The sequence below is a fragment of the Perognathus longimembris genome, chromosome 21, assembly GCF_023159225.1.
Source record: "Perognathus longimembris pacificus isolate PPM17 chromosome 21, ASM2315922v1, whole genome shotgun sequence".
Classification (NCBI taxonomy): Eukaryota; Metazoa; Chordata; class Mammalia; order Rodentia; family Heteromyidae; genus Perognathus; species Perognathus longimembris.
This window is the reverse complement of record NC_063181.1, coordinates 8,660,278-8,675,772: the sequence shown is the minus strand read 5'-3', so window position 1 is coordinate 8,675,772 and position 15,495 is coordinate 8,660,278. Positions and strand designations below refer to the sequence as shown.

Below are 15,495 nucleotides of genomic sequence, written 5' to 3'. Positions count from 1 at the left end.
CAGATTTTATGTTTATAATAAAAAAAATTTATTTAATTAAAAAACATTCCCCGAACCACAGCAGGAATAGTCAGGTATGACAAAAGCGGGCGCATGGGTGGGGCTGAGATACACGGGAAGGGGGTGGAGGGCAGAGCCACACCAGACGGGCCAGGGGGTGGGGAAGGGAGAGGAGGGAACGGGTGGTTAGGCAGTGAAACTCGGTCCTCGGGGCCAGGCCACCAAGGGCAGTCAGCTGGCGAGGGTTCCCTTAGCTCTTGCTCAAGGTCAGAGCAGATAAGCAAGACAGGGTGGGCTGGAATTTGCTGAGAGCGGTGCGGTTCTGAAATCTCCACAGGCTGATGCCCCACAGAGAGGCCACTCTGGGCCGGGCCCTGGAATTCTGTCTTGCCCACTGTTACACGCTGGAGCATCCTCAAGGGGCAGCCCCTGCAAGGCTTCAGGGGTGCAGCCTCTAGAAGAGCAGGCAGTGGTATGGGAGGTTCCTGTCACCTGGCCCCCAGACCTTAACTACCCTCTCCACTTGCCTGTGCTCCTGGCTGCTGTGTGTGCCCTTCCTCCTTAGGCCACATGTCTGGCAGGGGCAGGGCGAAGCCCACCGGCAGCAGCCACACACAGACTTCCATGGAGAGCTCCAAGGAGGCAGGCAGGGGCAGGAGCGGGGGTGAGCGGCCCCTCTCACGTTATTCCCTCCAGCCAAAGCTGGGCCATCCCTGCTGCTAGCTCTTCTCCACGCGTCTCACCCCTCTGTAAGGGCAGGATTTGGGTGGCCTCTGGTCTAGCAGGCCTTCAGTGCAAACAGCTACCCGGAACCCAACGAGGATGTGGGTGGTATAAAAGCTCAGGGCACGGGTAGGACAATGGGGGGATGAGGCAGCACAAGGAAGTATTGCTGAAGCCAGAGCGATTCCCAAAGTCACCCAAGAAAGAGCGCTGTGTGTCTCCCGGGTTGGAGCACAGGAGTTGAAGGACATCTATTACCCCTACTACGAGCATGGTACCACAGGGGGAGGTGGGGTGTCGAGCAGGTGCCAGCCTGCAAAGGGCAGGTAGGAGCTTTGGTGGCACTCTAGTTGTTGGCTTTAGGGCCAAGGAATGGGGGGTGCCCTGTGTGTGCCTGGAGTGGTATTGATGGGTTTGACCAGTGTGCCTGGGTCTCCTGGTGCCATTCCCTCCCGAAGCTATGCTTGGGCTGGGCACCTGGTCGACCTGCCGCTGTGTCTCTCTCACGGCCTGGGGGCCCCTTTCTTCGCCTCCTGCAGGGCTCCCACGGCCATCTTCACGGCTTGGAACACAGCCCAGTCCATCTAGGAAGAGGAGAAAAGACAGGGGTCTCAGTCCTATACTGCTCTGCGGGGACACGGGCGCCCCCACCCCCTGCTCACAGCTGGCCCGTCCTGCCACACTGCCAGCTGTGGGCACACCGGGGGAGGGGCGCTCACCTGGGCATAGAGCTGGCGGTGGGCAGGGGGCAGGCTGGGTCCCTGGTGGCAGAGCTGAGCAGAAAGGGCGGAGGTCTCCGGGGACAGGAAGTGCTGGGTGACGCTGATTGTACTCACCAGGCCCTGCACCTACACGGGAGAGGAAGGGATCCGAAGGTCAGCGGAGGGTCAGCATTCCAAGCCCTCCTCTCCTCCCGCTGTCCCTGATGACCCCTTCAACGGAGGGGCGAGTTAGCTCCCCTCAGAGAGCAGAGACCCCAGATAACGCATGAGACACCCCCAAGGGCATGACGTAAACCTCCATGAACCCGTCAGGTTCGCCAGGACTCGATTGAATCTCTGGCCCAATCTCCTTTGGGCTTGAGGACATGGGGACCCTTCCGCTTCCTCCCCCCCCCGCGCCCCCCTCCTCAGGCTCTCAGGAGACCCCCAGAGCTCCGCCCACCAGGAAAGCACCTGGTGAGGCGCCCCGGCGGGGACCAGCACGGCCTCTCCGGGGGCCTGCAGCACCGTCCAGCAGCTCACGCCCCACTCCTCTCGCAGGCGCCTGCGCAGCCCTGCATCCAGGTAGCAGCTACCTGGGGCGCCGGGCTCCAAGGTCCTTGCTCCGGTGGGGCACACCTCAAAGAAGAGAAGGGTAGATGAGTCAGGATGGGGGAGGGTGTGTGTACGTGGTGGAAGTGGTCAAGTCTGGAAGGGCAGGAAGGGCCGGGCAGGGGCAGGGAGAGAAAGGGGCTGGGGGGTGGGGGGTGGGGTTAAGGGGCTAGGGCAGCTCAGGCTAGCAGAACAAAACATTCAGCTGGAGAGAGCGTAGAGGAAAGGATGAAAGGTGGCCCAAATCCTGGCTTTCCTAACTTCCGTGGTCCTGGCCTGTCCCCTGCTCCTTCTCTCCCTGAGACCTAGGAATCCCCACTAGGAAACTGTCTGAGAAGAGCCTGTCTCGGGGGCTCAAGTGGAGAGGCACCCCTCAGATTCTTCTAAGAGCCTGGATCCAGGAAAGGCCAGGCCACACAGCCGTTCTGGTTCCCAGTGAGCAGAGGGCCTGTCCTGTCCAGGCCAAGGCCCCTGCAACACGTTACAGAGACTGTCGCCACCCCAGGCAGAGCCAGAGCTCCTCAGACAGGCAGGGACTTGCGGAGGCCAGATAGGAGGTGCCCGGGGAGCAGCTGCAGAGGGAAATGCCAGCATCATGCTCCAACTGGCCACCAGTGCCATCCACCCCCTTTCAGGTAGAACGCTGCCATTGTCCCCGGGCTTAGAGCTAGGAGACTGGGCCAAGGGACAGGGGAAGACCAGTGAACTAGACAACCCAAAGGGAGTCCCAGTCAGGTGCCAAGGTTGCTTTGCTTACAGAGACTTAAGTTCTTCCTGGGCAGTGTTTCCCAGGCCACCCAGTGAGAAAGTGCCCCTCGGACGTCCCCGTGAGTCACTCTGTGGAGCAGCCCCACCTAGACCAGACCAGGCTACCTGTTGATGACAGTGTGTCTGCCTGTTCCCTGCTGCCTGGCCCAGCATCTCCAAGTGTGTGCACGTGCCTCCCACCCAACTCTAAGCCTCTTCTACTTCCCCTGCCCCTACCCTGGCCCCTCTCTCCCTTCACCGGCCTCGTTTAGCCTTCCTCCTCCTCCTCCTTCTCCTCCTCCTCCTCCTCCTCTTCCTCCTCCTCCTCCTCCTCCTCCTCCTCCTCCTCCTCCTCCTCCTCCTCCTCCCCCTCCTCTTTTGTGCCAGTACTACGGTTTGAACTCAGGGCCTGGGCGGTGTCCTTTAATTTTTTCTGCTCAAGGATGGTGCACTCTACCACTTCAGCCACAGCTCCACTTCCAACTTTCTGGTGATTCATTTGGAGATTAATAAATAGAGTCTCACAGACTTTCCTGCCCGGACTGGGTGCAAATCGTGATTCTTGGACCTCAGCCTCCTGAGTAGGTAGGATGGATGACAGGCACGAGGCAGCGGGCTCCTGTGGCCCTGTCCCTCGCTAACTCGTCCCATTAAGGCTCTCCTCATAGAGGCAGCAATGGAAAAGGGCGGGGCAGGGATTTTTTTTGGTTTTCTGATGGCTTCTCTCCTCCAAAACCCAGGAAAAGGGAGCTGCCTCGCCCAGGAGAGTGTGGGGTAGTCACCCGGGGTTGGAAGCGACTGTGTGCTAGCATTGAGACTCAGTTTCCTGGTCTGCAAGATGGGAAAGCAACCAACTATCCTTGCCTGAGTGGGGAGTAGTCTCTTAACTGAGATAGTGCACCTACAGCCCCTACCCCGACGCCCAATGCATGTAGCCACTGCGCTCTCCTCAGGTCGGCACCCCTGCCTTTGTTGTTGTTGTTGTTGTTAGTCATAAGTCTTGAACTCAGGGCCTGGGCGCTGTCTCTCAACTTTTTCACTCAAGGCTAGCGCTCTACCACTTTGAGCCACAGCGCTACTTCCGGTTTTCTGGTGGTTCATTGGAGATAAGCGTCTCATGGACTTTCCTGCCGGGGCTGGCTTTGAACCCTCAGATCTCAGCCTCCCGAGTAGCTCGCGGACTCCCCGCCTGCCTCCTCTAGCGCCTGTCCTCAGGAAGGGTGGGGACACGAGGGCTCACTGAGAGGGGCACTGGGCAGGCAGGACAAGTTTCGGGGCTGGGCAGGGGCACAGGGTGGGCTGCGAGCTCCCTTCTCACCATCTGGAGAAAGCGGCGGATGCGCTGGGCGTCCTGTGCCCGGAACACGTGCCACACGGCGCTGACCGGGCTGCCTGGGGACCAGAGCCCCTCCGCATCCACGCCCGAGAGGAAATCTGCGGGGGGGCCAAGAAGGCTCAGAGGCGGGGGTGGGGGTGGGGATGGGGGGAGGGGGGAGGCCTACCGCGCTACCCTGCCTTTCCCCGGCCTCCAGCCATGGACCCACCTTTCTGCACCCGATGCCAGGCGGGCGGTGGCGGCTCCGCGTGCACCAGGATGCTGACCAGGTCAGCCACTTCCACACACAGGTTCTTGGTCCCCAGGTGTCCACGGTGTGGGCTCACGCCTGCGTGGGGAAGAGACGGTGAGACGCTCCTGGTGCCTGGGCGCGGATACCCATGTGCTCCCGGATGGCGGGAACCCGGTGGCGGTGGGGGGGGGGGGAGGCATGGGAAGGAGGAGTGGGAAGGCACTCACCATAGGCCGCGCAGAGCTGGGGCTCCAGCGGACAGAGAGCGAGGCCCGGAGGGAGGTAGGAAGCCAGGTTGAGTTTCCCGTGGGCAGCACAGTACTCTGGGAGTGGCAGGCTGGAGGCCAGGCTCTCTACCCTGTGGGCAGGGGGCAAGGGTCAGGCCTATCAGGTCCCACCCAGGTCTCGGACACCCGTTCTGAGCTGCGCCCTGTCTCCCCACATGGCAGGGCTAACTCCTAGAGGGCAAGGCGGGAGCACCGAGGGTCACACAGCAGAGGACGGGAATAAAGGAGGAAGAAGAGTGGCCGAGGGGCAGGCTGGGGGCTGGGGGTGGTGCTGGCCTTGGGTACTGGATGTACCTGCTGGCATCCTCCTCGCCCAGGGTTCGGTGCAGCAGCAGAACAGAGCCCTCTTCTGACTTCGTCCGAGCTAGGGAAACAGACAGGTGTCACCGGCCTGAGAAGGAGCAGCCTTGGCCCGGAGGCTCCGGCCTCAGCCCCGCTGCCTCCGGTAGTCCCCAGGGCCCTGCTGGGGTGCCTTTGGTACCTAGCCCCTGGGGCTCCTCCCAGCTCCCTCTCCATCCGGGATACTTACTCTCGGGCTGGGAGAATCCTTCCCAGAATGCTGTGCTGCTTAGGCTTGTAGGCTTGGGAGGCCCCAGGGCGGCCACCGCCCGCACCTGACCTCCAAGCGTCCCCAGAGTGTCCATCTGCCACAGGGTCCCTCGCAGTGTCGGGTGGATCCCTGATACCAGCACGGGCTGGTGCGGGAGGGAGGGGAAGGACACGGAGGGTTGGAGGGGAACCCTGCACCGCTGCAGAACAGCTTGGAGAACCATCCCTGCTTCACCCCCCACACCCCCCCACCCCCAAGTGGCCAGGGCCATGAAGGGCTGGGGACCTAGGCCCGGCAGAGCAGGTGACGCCAGAAATACTGGAAGAGAAGAGACAGACTGGCTCACCTGGCCCTGCCGCCAGTGCTCCTGGAAGAGGTGAAAGCCACGCCACCGAGGCCGGGGCTCCTGCAGCCACAGCAAGGCCCCCGAAGGAGGCAGCCGGGGCCGCACCGGTGACAAAGGCAGGCTCAGGCCCTTGCGCAGGCCCGGCCCCGGGCGAAGGCTCGGCCCCAGGGCTTTCTCTTGGATCTTCCGTTCCACCACCTGCGCGATGATGTTGTCTAGGATGTTGGTGATTCGGTCGTCCTGTGGGGAGGGAGGGATGGAGGGGCAGGAAGGCTCAGGACCTGCCTGGCCTCGAGGCGGAGGACAGCCCAGCCTCTGGTTCCCAGGGCCCCTCCCTCTGCACCCTTGCTCACACTGGGCAAGGCTGGAGTGACAGGGGCAAAGGCCATGTGGATCCGCTCATGCCCCAGGCAGAGTTTAACAGCAGTAGAGGCCAACAGTTCACAGAGAGAGGGACAAGGCAGGGGTGCTTGGCTGGCACCATTCTCCGCGGGGGTCTCGGTGGAGTCTGGGGTCTCTGTGAGAGAGGAAAATGGTGAGGGGCTTCCCACTTGGCTTCTTCACCTTTTCCTTGAAAGGCGGCCACCCATCTCCCCACCAAGTCTGCTCTCCTCCCTAGCACTCCGACTCCATGCTGCATGAAGTCTCTCTTCTTACCACTGCAGTTTCCTCTGTAGCTGAGCCGCTCAGAGGGGGGATCTGGCTGGGGAGGGGCTTAGGGGAGTGTTGGCTGAGATCAGCACGGGTGGGGGTGGGCAACCATTGTGTGCTAAGGCCCTGCCATATAGCTTCTGGAGACTTCTACTGCCTCATACAGTCTGAAGAACCCTGGGAGCCACTCACCCTCTTTGATGTCCTTGGTCCTGTTGGAGTCCCCATTGCAGGAAGGTTGTGAAGTTGGAGGTGTTTTCTCTGTGGGCTCCTTCTGTTAAAACCATACCCCCCGCCCCCATCCAACCAGAGATTTTTAACAAATGACAGACACAACTCAACTCAGCCCAACTTGGTATATAAGAACTAAACATGGAGCCTTGTGAGTCCTAAAACTGTTTTGTAAGAGCAAAATGTTAGAGGATATAATTGTTCACGAACTTCTCCAAGTAGAGTCTACAACGAGTGTAAATAAATGTATAGATGATGGGAAAGAAATATGCCAAAAATATCAGTGAGAAAAAAATATCAGTGAGGTAAGAGAGGCTGCTGTTACTGTTTCCTTCTTTGTGCTTTTGTACATTTTCTAATTCTTCTACAGTGTCTGGTACACAACATGTACATAACAAAGGGCACTGCGAATGGATAACTTCTCTCACAAAAAGAGCAGGTATTCCTGAACGCTTTGCACAATGAACTTGAGCGTGTGCTACACATGAGACGCTGGGAAGGAGCTCTGGTGCGGCCCCGAACGAGCCTGTGGCTTGGGAACCCGGCCGTGCCCACAGCAACATGAGGGCATTGTGGCAAATGCTAAGACGGATGTGCAATAAGGGTGTTGTGGCAAGTGCTAAGATGGATGTGCAAAGTTGGACAGGACGCCGGGCAGGCAAGGAGGTGGTGGCGGCGTTGGGCTAGATAAAGTTCGAGTCAGGATTCTGATCCCCAGGGAAAGGGCATATAGCTTGATTCTCTAACCTTCATCATCCCCATCTGAATCATCAACCCCATTGCCCTGCTGAAGAGAAGGGCAAACCCGACCAAAAGCCAGTCAAATGCAGACACCCTGCTCCATCCTGAGGCCTAGCAACTGACCCTTCCTTCCTGGGCCATACCCTGATTCCTACCTGCTGGCCTGCATCCCCAGGGGCCCACACCCAGGCATCGGCTTGGCAGAGACAGTGCCCTCGGATGTCAAACTTGACCCACACCTGGTGCATGATGGAGCTCAGTTCTGCCAGCACTGAAGGAGATGCAGACGAGAAATGGAGTTCAGTGGTAAGGTGCATACCATAACGTGGCCTTACCACCCAAGCAGGCATGCATGTCACCAAGGTCAGGCACAACCAGACAGGAGGCTTGTCTCCCTGGGGACCCACCCAGTGTGCATGCCCCACCCCTCCATGAAGGCCTCACCCTGGCTGGAGACAAACTGGGTTAGCATCAGGGAACAGGCAGCATGCCCAGCCTCCTGGGCACATTCCTGTGTGAACTGCTCTTGAGAGCCTGTAGGGTAGAAAAGGAGAAGCTTCAGGTCCAGGAAGCAAGGACCCAGTCAGGGAGGAAGCCAAATGCATGATGTTTCAATGGGGGGGGGGAGGAGGGCAACAATCCACATAACCTGTGCCTTCCGGGGATATAGTGACAAAGAATCCCTGACTTGCAGAATGCAGAGATTTGCACATACGGATGCCCTGCGGGATCCCAAGATGGTCATGTGGCAGAGAACATGCCAGAATATATCCGATTCTGGAATTACTTTTGGGCCATGGGATGCTCAAGACCTGACGTGATCAAGCTGAGCCAAAGGAGAAGAAAGCTGAGCATCGTGGAAAGAACAGGACGGAAATGAGAAGACCTGAGTCTTCTTGGCCACGATATTTGTTTGCTTTGTGACCTGGGATGAGTCATTTCTAATCCCTCTTGATATTTTCTAATCTGGAAAATGGAGGAAATAACATCCACTTCGCAGCGTTAAACTGTTTCAAGAGATGCGACGTGAGCCAAATAGGAAGCTTACCGCAGGCCCTGGATTTCTTTTAAGGACACGGGTGTGGTCCTCTGATTTGTGGCCTCCTCTCCCCTCCCTCCCCCCTCCTCCCTCAGGCCCCTCTCTCACCAACTTTTTCTCTGGCCCTCCCTGCTCCAGTCATGCGGCCACAGGCCACACACAATCGGTGGCTGCAGCGAGGGCATCTCCAGTGGGTGTTGAAGAGACCATGGTGACATCGGCTGCAACAGGGTGGAATGCCCGGGCCGTCCTCTGTCACAGCTGGCCCCTGGCCTGCTAAACACAGGAGAGAATAGGGTCAGAGGGCTCACAGCCATGGCCTCTTTTTGAGGACTTCATATGAGAAACTTTCAAGCAGAAGGAGAAGCAAAAAGCAGTTTCCACTGCTCACCCGGTCTCTTGGCTGTCCCCCTACTTACTCAGTGGCCCCAGTTCCACCCCCCCCCCCGCTCAGGCCAGCAAGACCTCCTGGGACACTGGTAGGGTCAGCTCCCATTCCTGCCCCACCCCCCAGCCCTACCCCAGGGGTTTCCCCACTGTGCCTGTATTACTAATACAGGCCACTTCCAGCACATTCCTTCACTGATCTCCCTCCTCCCAAGCCCTATTTGCTGCCACAAATGGAAAGGCATGGCGACTGTTCAGGTGGCCTTTCCTCCAAGGGACTTTGTGTGTTAGAACAGGACATCGACGAGGTTGGTCCTGCCCTTCACCAAAGGGGCGGGGGAGAATATTTATTTATTTTTGCTCAAGGCTAATGATCTACCAGTGTAGGCCACAGCTCCACCACGTCTAACTTTCGGTGGTTAATTGGAGATAAGCGTCTCACAGACTTACGTGTCGTGATTGTGGGATCTCGGCCTCCTGAGTAGCTAGGATTACAGGTGGGGGCCACCAGCACCTGGCCAACTCAGGACCAGGGCTCCAGTCTGGAGCTCTCCCGTTTGAGCTAGTTCCAGCTATTTGCTAGTCCACTGGAGATAAGAGTTTCATGGATTGGTGTGCCTGAGCTGGCCTCAAACCAGGATCCTCACATCTCAGCATCCTGAGTAGCTAGGACTGACTACAGGTGGGAGCCACTGGTGCCAGGCCTGGAGTGAAATTTCTCTAAAAACCGAGGTGCTGGCTAAGTTGGGCTTGGTAGGGCAATAAGGAACCAGTAAGCACTCTTTCAACAAATCCCTGGTCACGTCCCAGGTCAAGTGCGGGGGACTCAGGGCCGCTCATACCTGGGCCCTGCCCTCCACGCACCCACACTCCATGTGAGGAGAAAGATCCACAGATACAGCGATGACTCCAGTGCCTGAGTCTGGAAGGAGGAGGGTGGGCGTGGTGGGGGGAGCCTCGCAAGTTGCCTCAAAGGATGAGTAAGTTCTCATCTACCAGGTCGGAAGGGAGGAGCAGGGCATTCCAGATCCAGGGAACAGCCAGGGCCAGGGCCCCAGGGGACAGACAAGCAGGGGTGATCCGGGAAGGGCAGGACGGGTGGGGTGTGTGTGTGTGTGTGTGTGTGTGTGTGTGTGTGTGTGTGTGTGTGTGTCTCCCAGGCAGGCTGGAGACTGAAGAAACCCTAGGGAAGCTGGCCTTTTGGGGACAAGGAGCCAACAGTGCCCTCCACTCAGGGAGTTCACAGGGCTGTGTGTTGACAAAGACCTTGCTGCTAGGAAGGGCTACCGAGAGAGCCTAGAGCCAAGGGCCCAGTGGAATGCTGTCCATTCTCTAACCCCACTGCAAACTCTACTAGCCTCCTCAGTCTCCTGAGCCTCGCTGGCCCCTCAGCCTTCTCTGGCCTCGACCCTTCTGGAGCTTCCTGACCTCCAGGGCTCTTGCAAGCATGTACTCATCCCTGTTTTCCCCACAAGTCATAAAGCTCCCAGACAATTGGGCCAGTCCAAGTTTTCCACTTCCCAGCAACCCTCACCCAGAGGCCAGAAACCTCAGCGTTGACTAAGAGCCCGGCCCCAGCCGAGTCAGGAATAGGGACAGAGGAGGGCGGAGCAGCTGGGAGGTGGGGTAGCCTGGGAACCACAGCGAGGGTAGGGTGCAGGGAGGGACACCCGGGCCTCACAAAAGGAAGTCCTCTCACCTTCCCGCTGCGCCCAGGCCAGGGCCTCGCGCTCCCTCCGCAGCAGGCGACACAGTCGGTCCCCCAAACCATTCAGCAGGTGCTTGGCAAGGCCCTGGCTGAGCTGGGCCTTGGGGCCAGACCCTCCTCCCTCCTCTGAGCTGGTTGGGGAGTCCTCCTCTTGTGATGGTTCCCCTCCCGGAGGCAATCTGGAGACAGAACAGAGAGGCTGAGGAGGAAGCCCCTTGGGGAACGTTGGCTGGGGGAACCCAGGGAGACTGCTCACCTCCAAGTCTGCTCCTGTTCCGAGTGGTCGGACGACCCTCCCACCTCTCCAGCTGCCACCGTGCAGCTCTGGCACTGAGCGATGTCTGTCGAGAGAGCCAGACAAGATGGGTCCTGAAGGCTGGCCCTGCCACCCCGGGGTCCTGAGGAGATAAGGCAGCTTGCTCAGGAGGCTGGGGTTCAGGGCCTGTGTCAACCCCAACCCCACCCCATCCACATAGGGTCACCAGCCCCCCGGCCTGTGGGGCCTAATTCAGAACCCAAGAAAGTGGCCCCGGCAGCTAGCAGGTTCCTATCCCAGGCGGAGTGAGACTGTCTGGCGGCTGTGCAAGCTGAGGGAAGGGGTGGTCTAGCGTGTCCAGTCCAAGGCTTTGGGGAACTGAGGGGACGGTCCTCACACAAGTGCAGAGCCAGTGTAGACTTCGGCTAACTCCACTGAGCTTCAGGGATCCTACTGTCTGTGTGAGAACTTGGGGCAGCAAAGCGAGGAGGCTGGAGAGTTTTACAACAGAGCACAGGCGCAGAAACACAGGATGACAAAGGGGTTAACAGCTTCCCAGAGAAGATGGGGGATTGTGAGGGCCCAAACTGGCTGATGCCAGGCAGGAGGGCACATACACACAGCCCCGATGCAGGCCAGGAGTCCCAGGAGGCCAAGAATGAAATGATCCAAGAAGAACCAAAAAGAAGAACCAAGGTTGGCACCAGCCGTGCCAGAACCCTTCGCGAAGGACACAGCATGGCAGAAGAGTGTGTGCCCAAGGCCCTAACAATAGTAATGTCCAAACTGAGCCTCCACAATCCAGGTGGCCAAGAGAGGCACAGCAGAGGTCCTTCCAGACAGGTGAAGGGGCACAAGTAACGGTGCCACCAATTCTTCCATGCCTTCGATGGGTTATGAGAGCATTTAATCCTTGTGGTATCGTCTTTGATATAAGTACCCTCTTTCTCCTCATTTCAAGGATGAAAGCACTGAGGCCCAGAGCGCTGAAGTAACTTATTCAAGGTCACACAGCTACTGATCACCAAAGTCAGGAAGCAGACATTCTGACTCCAGAGCCACGATCTGATCCGTGTCTTTGCCTGACACCAACACACCACGGCTCGGCAGGAGGTGCACTGAGGAACCCCGGGAAGCCATCTTGATTCAGGTAGGCAACTCGACGACTGGGTGTGACTCAGTCCTGCAAGGTTTGTGGCCCTGCTGCCCTCCCCTGGCCTGACACCCCCGCCCCAGGCAGGACCCTTACCTCTCTGCTCCTTCTGCTCATCTGTCTCCGCCCTGCTTCCTGTGGATGTGCCCATCATCTCTTGCCACGCCCTGGTTCCCTTCCCCGCGGTGCTTGAGAAAGGGTGGGGTTGCCGCTTGGGAGCTGGGGTACCCATGGACCCGTGGATGTCGGGACTGCCGGCTCGCTTGCGGGCCCGGAGCTGGGCAGTTGAGCTCTCCTCATTTTCCGGGCAGCCCTCTGGGCACCCAAACTGCTCCGAGTGTCGTGTGAGCCACGTCTTCTTCAGCTTGGTGTGGTAACTTGGGGGGCAGGCCCCGGAACCAGCGGTCTTGTTCACCTCCCCACTGGGTTCACTGGGCCCGCTGGACCCCCCCTCCAGGCCCTCCTGGCACTTCCCACAAGGACCCACGTCTGCCTCTCTAGTGGTCAGATGGGACGAGCAACAACTCCCCTGGGGGGTGGGAGGCCCAGGGGAGGGGCACCTAGGTGTGGCTGGTGGCCCCAGCTGACACCCAAGGCTACCACTGCCAGGCACAGCCCAGACATTGCCAAGAGAATGAACCAGGCCTGGAGGACAAGCGGGCCAGGGGGTCTGGGGAACACTGTCAGGGTGCCCCAAGAAAAGTGGACACAGATTCTGCTGCCTGCCAGCTCCTGTCTCCCCATCCCTCCGGTGGAGTGAAGAGCCATCTGCCTCCCCGGCTCTCTGGAGATGCCCACCGGGGGCTAAGCCCAGCAACCCAGACTCTGACGCCACCAGGGGCTCCTTTGCCAGCCTGAGAGTACTCGGATCCTTGTAGTAGAGGCCCTGTGGGAGGAGAGAGAGGTAAAACAAGACAGCTTTAGTTCCCAGGGCCTCAAAGAACAGGCAAGGCAGACTCCAAGGAAATACAGCTACGGAAGCACTGAAGAGCCCACAGACCCGGTGATCGATGGTCCCTCCTCGCGCGCCCCTCCCCCACTGTTCTGGGCATCCTCTCCCAGGATTTATTCTACTGTATTGTGACCCAGCAGCTCAAGAGTTAATGCCTGGCACAGCCAAAAGCTATTCAGGACCAATGTGGATTACTTGGTGCTCCAGGCCATACTAGTCTTGTTTGTGTTTTTGTTTTAAACAGAGTCTCATTATGTAACCCAGGCTGGATTTGAACTCTCACTCCTCTTGTGTAGGCCTTCCAAGGGCTGGGACTATAAATGTGAACCACCACCACACCTGAATTTTTATATTGAATTTAAACTATGTTAAGATCTCAATCTGGCTTGGCGCTGGTGGCTCATGCCTACCATGGTAGCTCCTAAGAGGCTATGATGTGAGGATCCTGGTTCCAAGCCAGTAGAGGCAGAGAAAAACCAAGAGGCTCTCATCCCACTTAAGCGCTAGAAAGCCTGTGGGGGAGGAGCTTTAGGCAGGCCATGCGGGTTGCCTACACACCCACTCCCAGAGAGAGAGAGCCAGCCTGCTCCTCCTCCAGACTCAGACCCCAGCCAAGGGCAGCGTTTCCAAGGCTGGTCCTGGGTAGACAGTAGGTGAGCAGAGACTCTGGGAGAAAAGTTTAGGCCCAAGGGTAGAGGTTAAGAAAGACCAGTGAGTGAGACGAAGCTGCCAGAAGGGCAGAGCGCTTAAGAAAGCACTTCGGGGCTTGGAGCTGCCAGGCTCCTCTACCTGGGCGTGGACTTGGGCTTCCATCAGAAAAGGGCAGAGTGGTATCGTCCAGTTATTCAGGGACAACCGAGCCACCTGTACTCACCTTGCTGCCCAAGCTGAAGGCAGAGGGCACCTTGGGCTGGCCTCCAGAGTACACCCAGGGATGTGGGGTCAGGGGCCAGTCACAAGGACGCTCTGGGGGCAGGCCAGACACCAGGTAGGGTGGCAAGTAGGTGGGCACCCAGAAAGGGGCTCGCTCCAGGATCTTGCTCTCCAGCAGGAAAGGGCAGTGCAAGGGCCGGAAGGCCACAGGGTCACTCTTGGGATGGCCGCTCCCGTGCTCAGAAACCAGGGGGCCATAGCGAGGGGGGCACGCTGGCCCGCAGAAGGCCAGCGGATGGGCCAGCATGGCCTCCTTCCAGCGCAGTCCTTCCTTGCTGCCCAGCCAGTTGACCTTCCTCTCCCCATTCCTGGGGCCCTCGCCCTCCACCAATGAGAGCGTGTCCTTGGGGCCCGGAGGAAAGCCAGGGGGGAGCCAGGAGTCTGGGTTGCTCAGGACGCCCCTCCAGAAGGGAGTGGGCTCTCCCAAGCACAGTGCCCCATGGCGCAGGCCATTCTGCAGTGGGGTCCCGGGCTCCTGCCCTACGATGCTGTTCCCAGTGGTTGTCTTCTCCCAGGCTGGGGTGTCCTTCAGGAAGCTGGGCATACTCTCCATCACTCTCCTGCCCTCATGAGGGTCTCCTGCAGGGGTCCCTGGAGCATAACAACCAAAGCATGAGCTCCTTGGGCACAGGCCGCAAGCCCTTCGCTGCCGGCAGGCACAGTGGGCACCGCCCTGACAACAGTGAAGTGGCTCAAACCAGTAAAGCAGGTGGTAGGCCACGGCGGCAGACAGCAGAATCCTGCCCGGCCAGGATGCTCCCCAAGTCCTGGTCCCCACTTGCCTCTAAACTTCAGAAGTGGGTATTATCTCTAGGATGACACATTCAGGCCTCACGGAACGAGAAACCTGCCCACAAACTATGGAGAAGGACGGGGCACCAGAACCTAAAAGATGAGCTCAGAGGAAGACGCTGGAGCAGAAGGACCACTGATCTTGGTCCTGACCTGCTGTGGTCACCTGCTGTGGTCGTGGGCACAGTCATGTTACTAGTAGATGCCTTGGTGTCCCCCGTGTAAAACGAGCTTGAGTCTCAGACGACTCCTCGCAAACCACAGTCAGTGTTTGGGGGGTTGTTGCTGACCCACCCCACTCCCAGTCCCAGACAGGCTGTCAGGAGTGGGGTGTCGGGGTCAGGTGGGCTGGAGTCACTCGAGAAGGCAGCTGGCCCGGGCTGTGCGCTAACCTTCTCCCTACACCTGGGCAGTCGGACTCCGCTACCCCCACCCCCCAGATTCTAGTTTCTGGGCGTCTCAGCAGAATCTCAGGACAAGGGGTCGGAGCAAGGCTCTCTGAAGACCCCAAAGGGAGGAATAAACCAGCGGGATTAAGGGACGTCAGCTTGGATGGGTTGAGCTCGCCTATCCCAGCCGGGCTGTTCCAGGGCGCCAGGGCTCACGGAAGCCGGTTGTCGGCGGAAAGGAGGCGGAGAAAGCAGGCCGGGCCCCAGAGAGACGCAAGGGAGGGAAAATTGAACGTGCGTGCGAGGGACCGGGATGACAGGTGGCACCAGAGCGACAGCACCCTCGGAGTGGTCCGCTCGCGGGCGGGGAAGCCCCGGGAGAGGGGTGCGGGAACCCGGGCAGGCGATGCCCCCAGACACCGGCGGGAGCGGGAGCTCCCACGAGATCCAGCCCGGGACGCGCATCTTCCCTTTGGCACGTTAGGGCGCGTGGTCCAGCCCGGAGCGGCTCGGGGAGCTCACTCCCTGCGCGCGCCCCGCTCCGAGGGCCCCCACCGGGCGCCCCGCTCTCGGCGCTTACCTGGGCTTCACGGGCCGGGCGCGGCACGGGCGGCAGCGGTCCTGCTGGCCGGCGCCGGGTGCCTGCTCCCCATGGGCCGGCTCCGGGGCCCCGCGGCCGGCGGGCGAGGACGCGTTCTCGCGCGCTCTGCTCAGCGCGCTCGCGCTGTC

At 59.4% G+C, this 15,495-nt stretch overlaps 1 protein-coding gene across 3 annotated transcripts; it reads right to left on the bottom strand.

The window, feature by feature from the left end:
• Hr (HR lysine demethylase and nuclear receptor corepressor) lies at window positions 1-15,482 on the bottom strand. 3 transcript variants are annotated; one of them, XM_048330740.1, is made up of 19 exons: window positions 15,347-15,482; window positions 13,527-14,176; window positions 11,797-12,586; window positions 10,548-10,689; window positions 10,283-10,470; window positions 8,305-8,472; window positions 7,602-7,691; window positions 7,313-7,428; window positions 6,378-6,459; window positions 5,888-6,051; window positions 5,535-5,774; window positions 5,168-5,333; window positions 4,933-5,002; window positions 4,579-4,709; window positions 4,328-4,447; window positions 4,102-4,217; window positions 1,899-2,063; window positions 1,443-1,571; window positions 1-1,307 (listed from the first exon to the last, which is right to left on the bottom strand). In XM_048330740.1, exons 2-19 carry the CDS (start codon window positions 14,136-14,138, stop codon window positions 1,227-1,229), a joined length of 3,570 nt encoding a protein of 1,189 aa, XP_048186697.1. In that variant the 5' UTR covers window positions 14,139-14,176; window positions 15,347-15,482; the 3' UTR covers window positions 1-1,226. The 3 variants fall into 3 exon arrangements, with proteins under 3 accessions (XP_048186697.1, XP_048186698.1, XP_048186700.1); XM_048330741.1 differs by having other exon boundaries at window positions 8,305-8,469; XM_048330743.1 differs by having other exon boundaries at window positions 10,548-10,632.
• Window positions 15,483-15,495: the final 13 nt, after the last annotated feature.

What these genes read in the sequence shown, in the direction of transcription:
- Hr (XM_048330740.1), bottom strand. Translation starts at nt 14,138, where the DNA reads ATGGAGAGTATGCCCAGCTTCCTGAAGGACACCCCAGCCTGGGAGAAG. An exon ending in GAGGGCCAGAGAAAAAGTTG is followed by an intron (nt 7,692 to 8,304) that starts GTGAGAGAGGGG and finishes TCTACCCTACAG; the next exon opens with GCTCTCAAGAGCAGTTCACA. An exon ending in GGCGAGGAGGATGCCAGCAG is followed by an intron (nt 4,710 to 4,932) that starts GTACATCCAGTA and finishes CCCTGCCCACAG; the next exon opens with GGTAGAGAGCCTGGCCTCCA.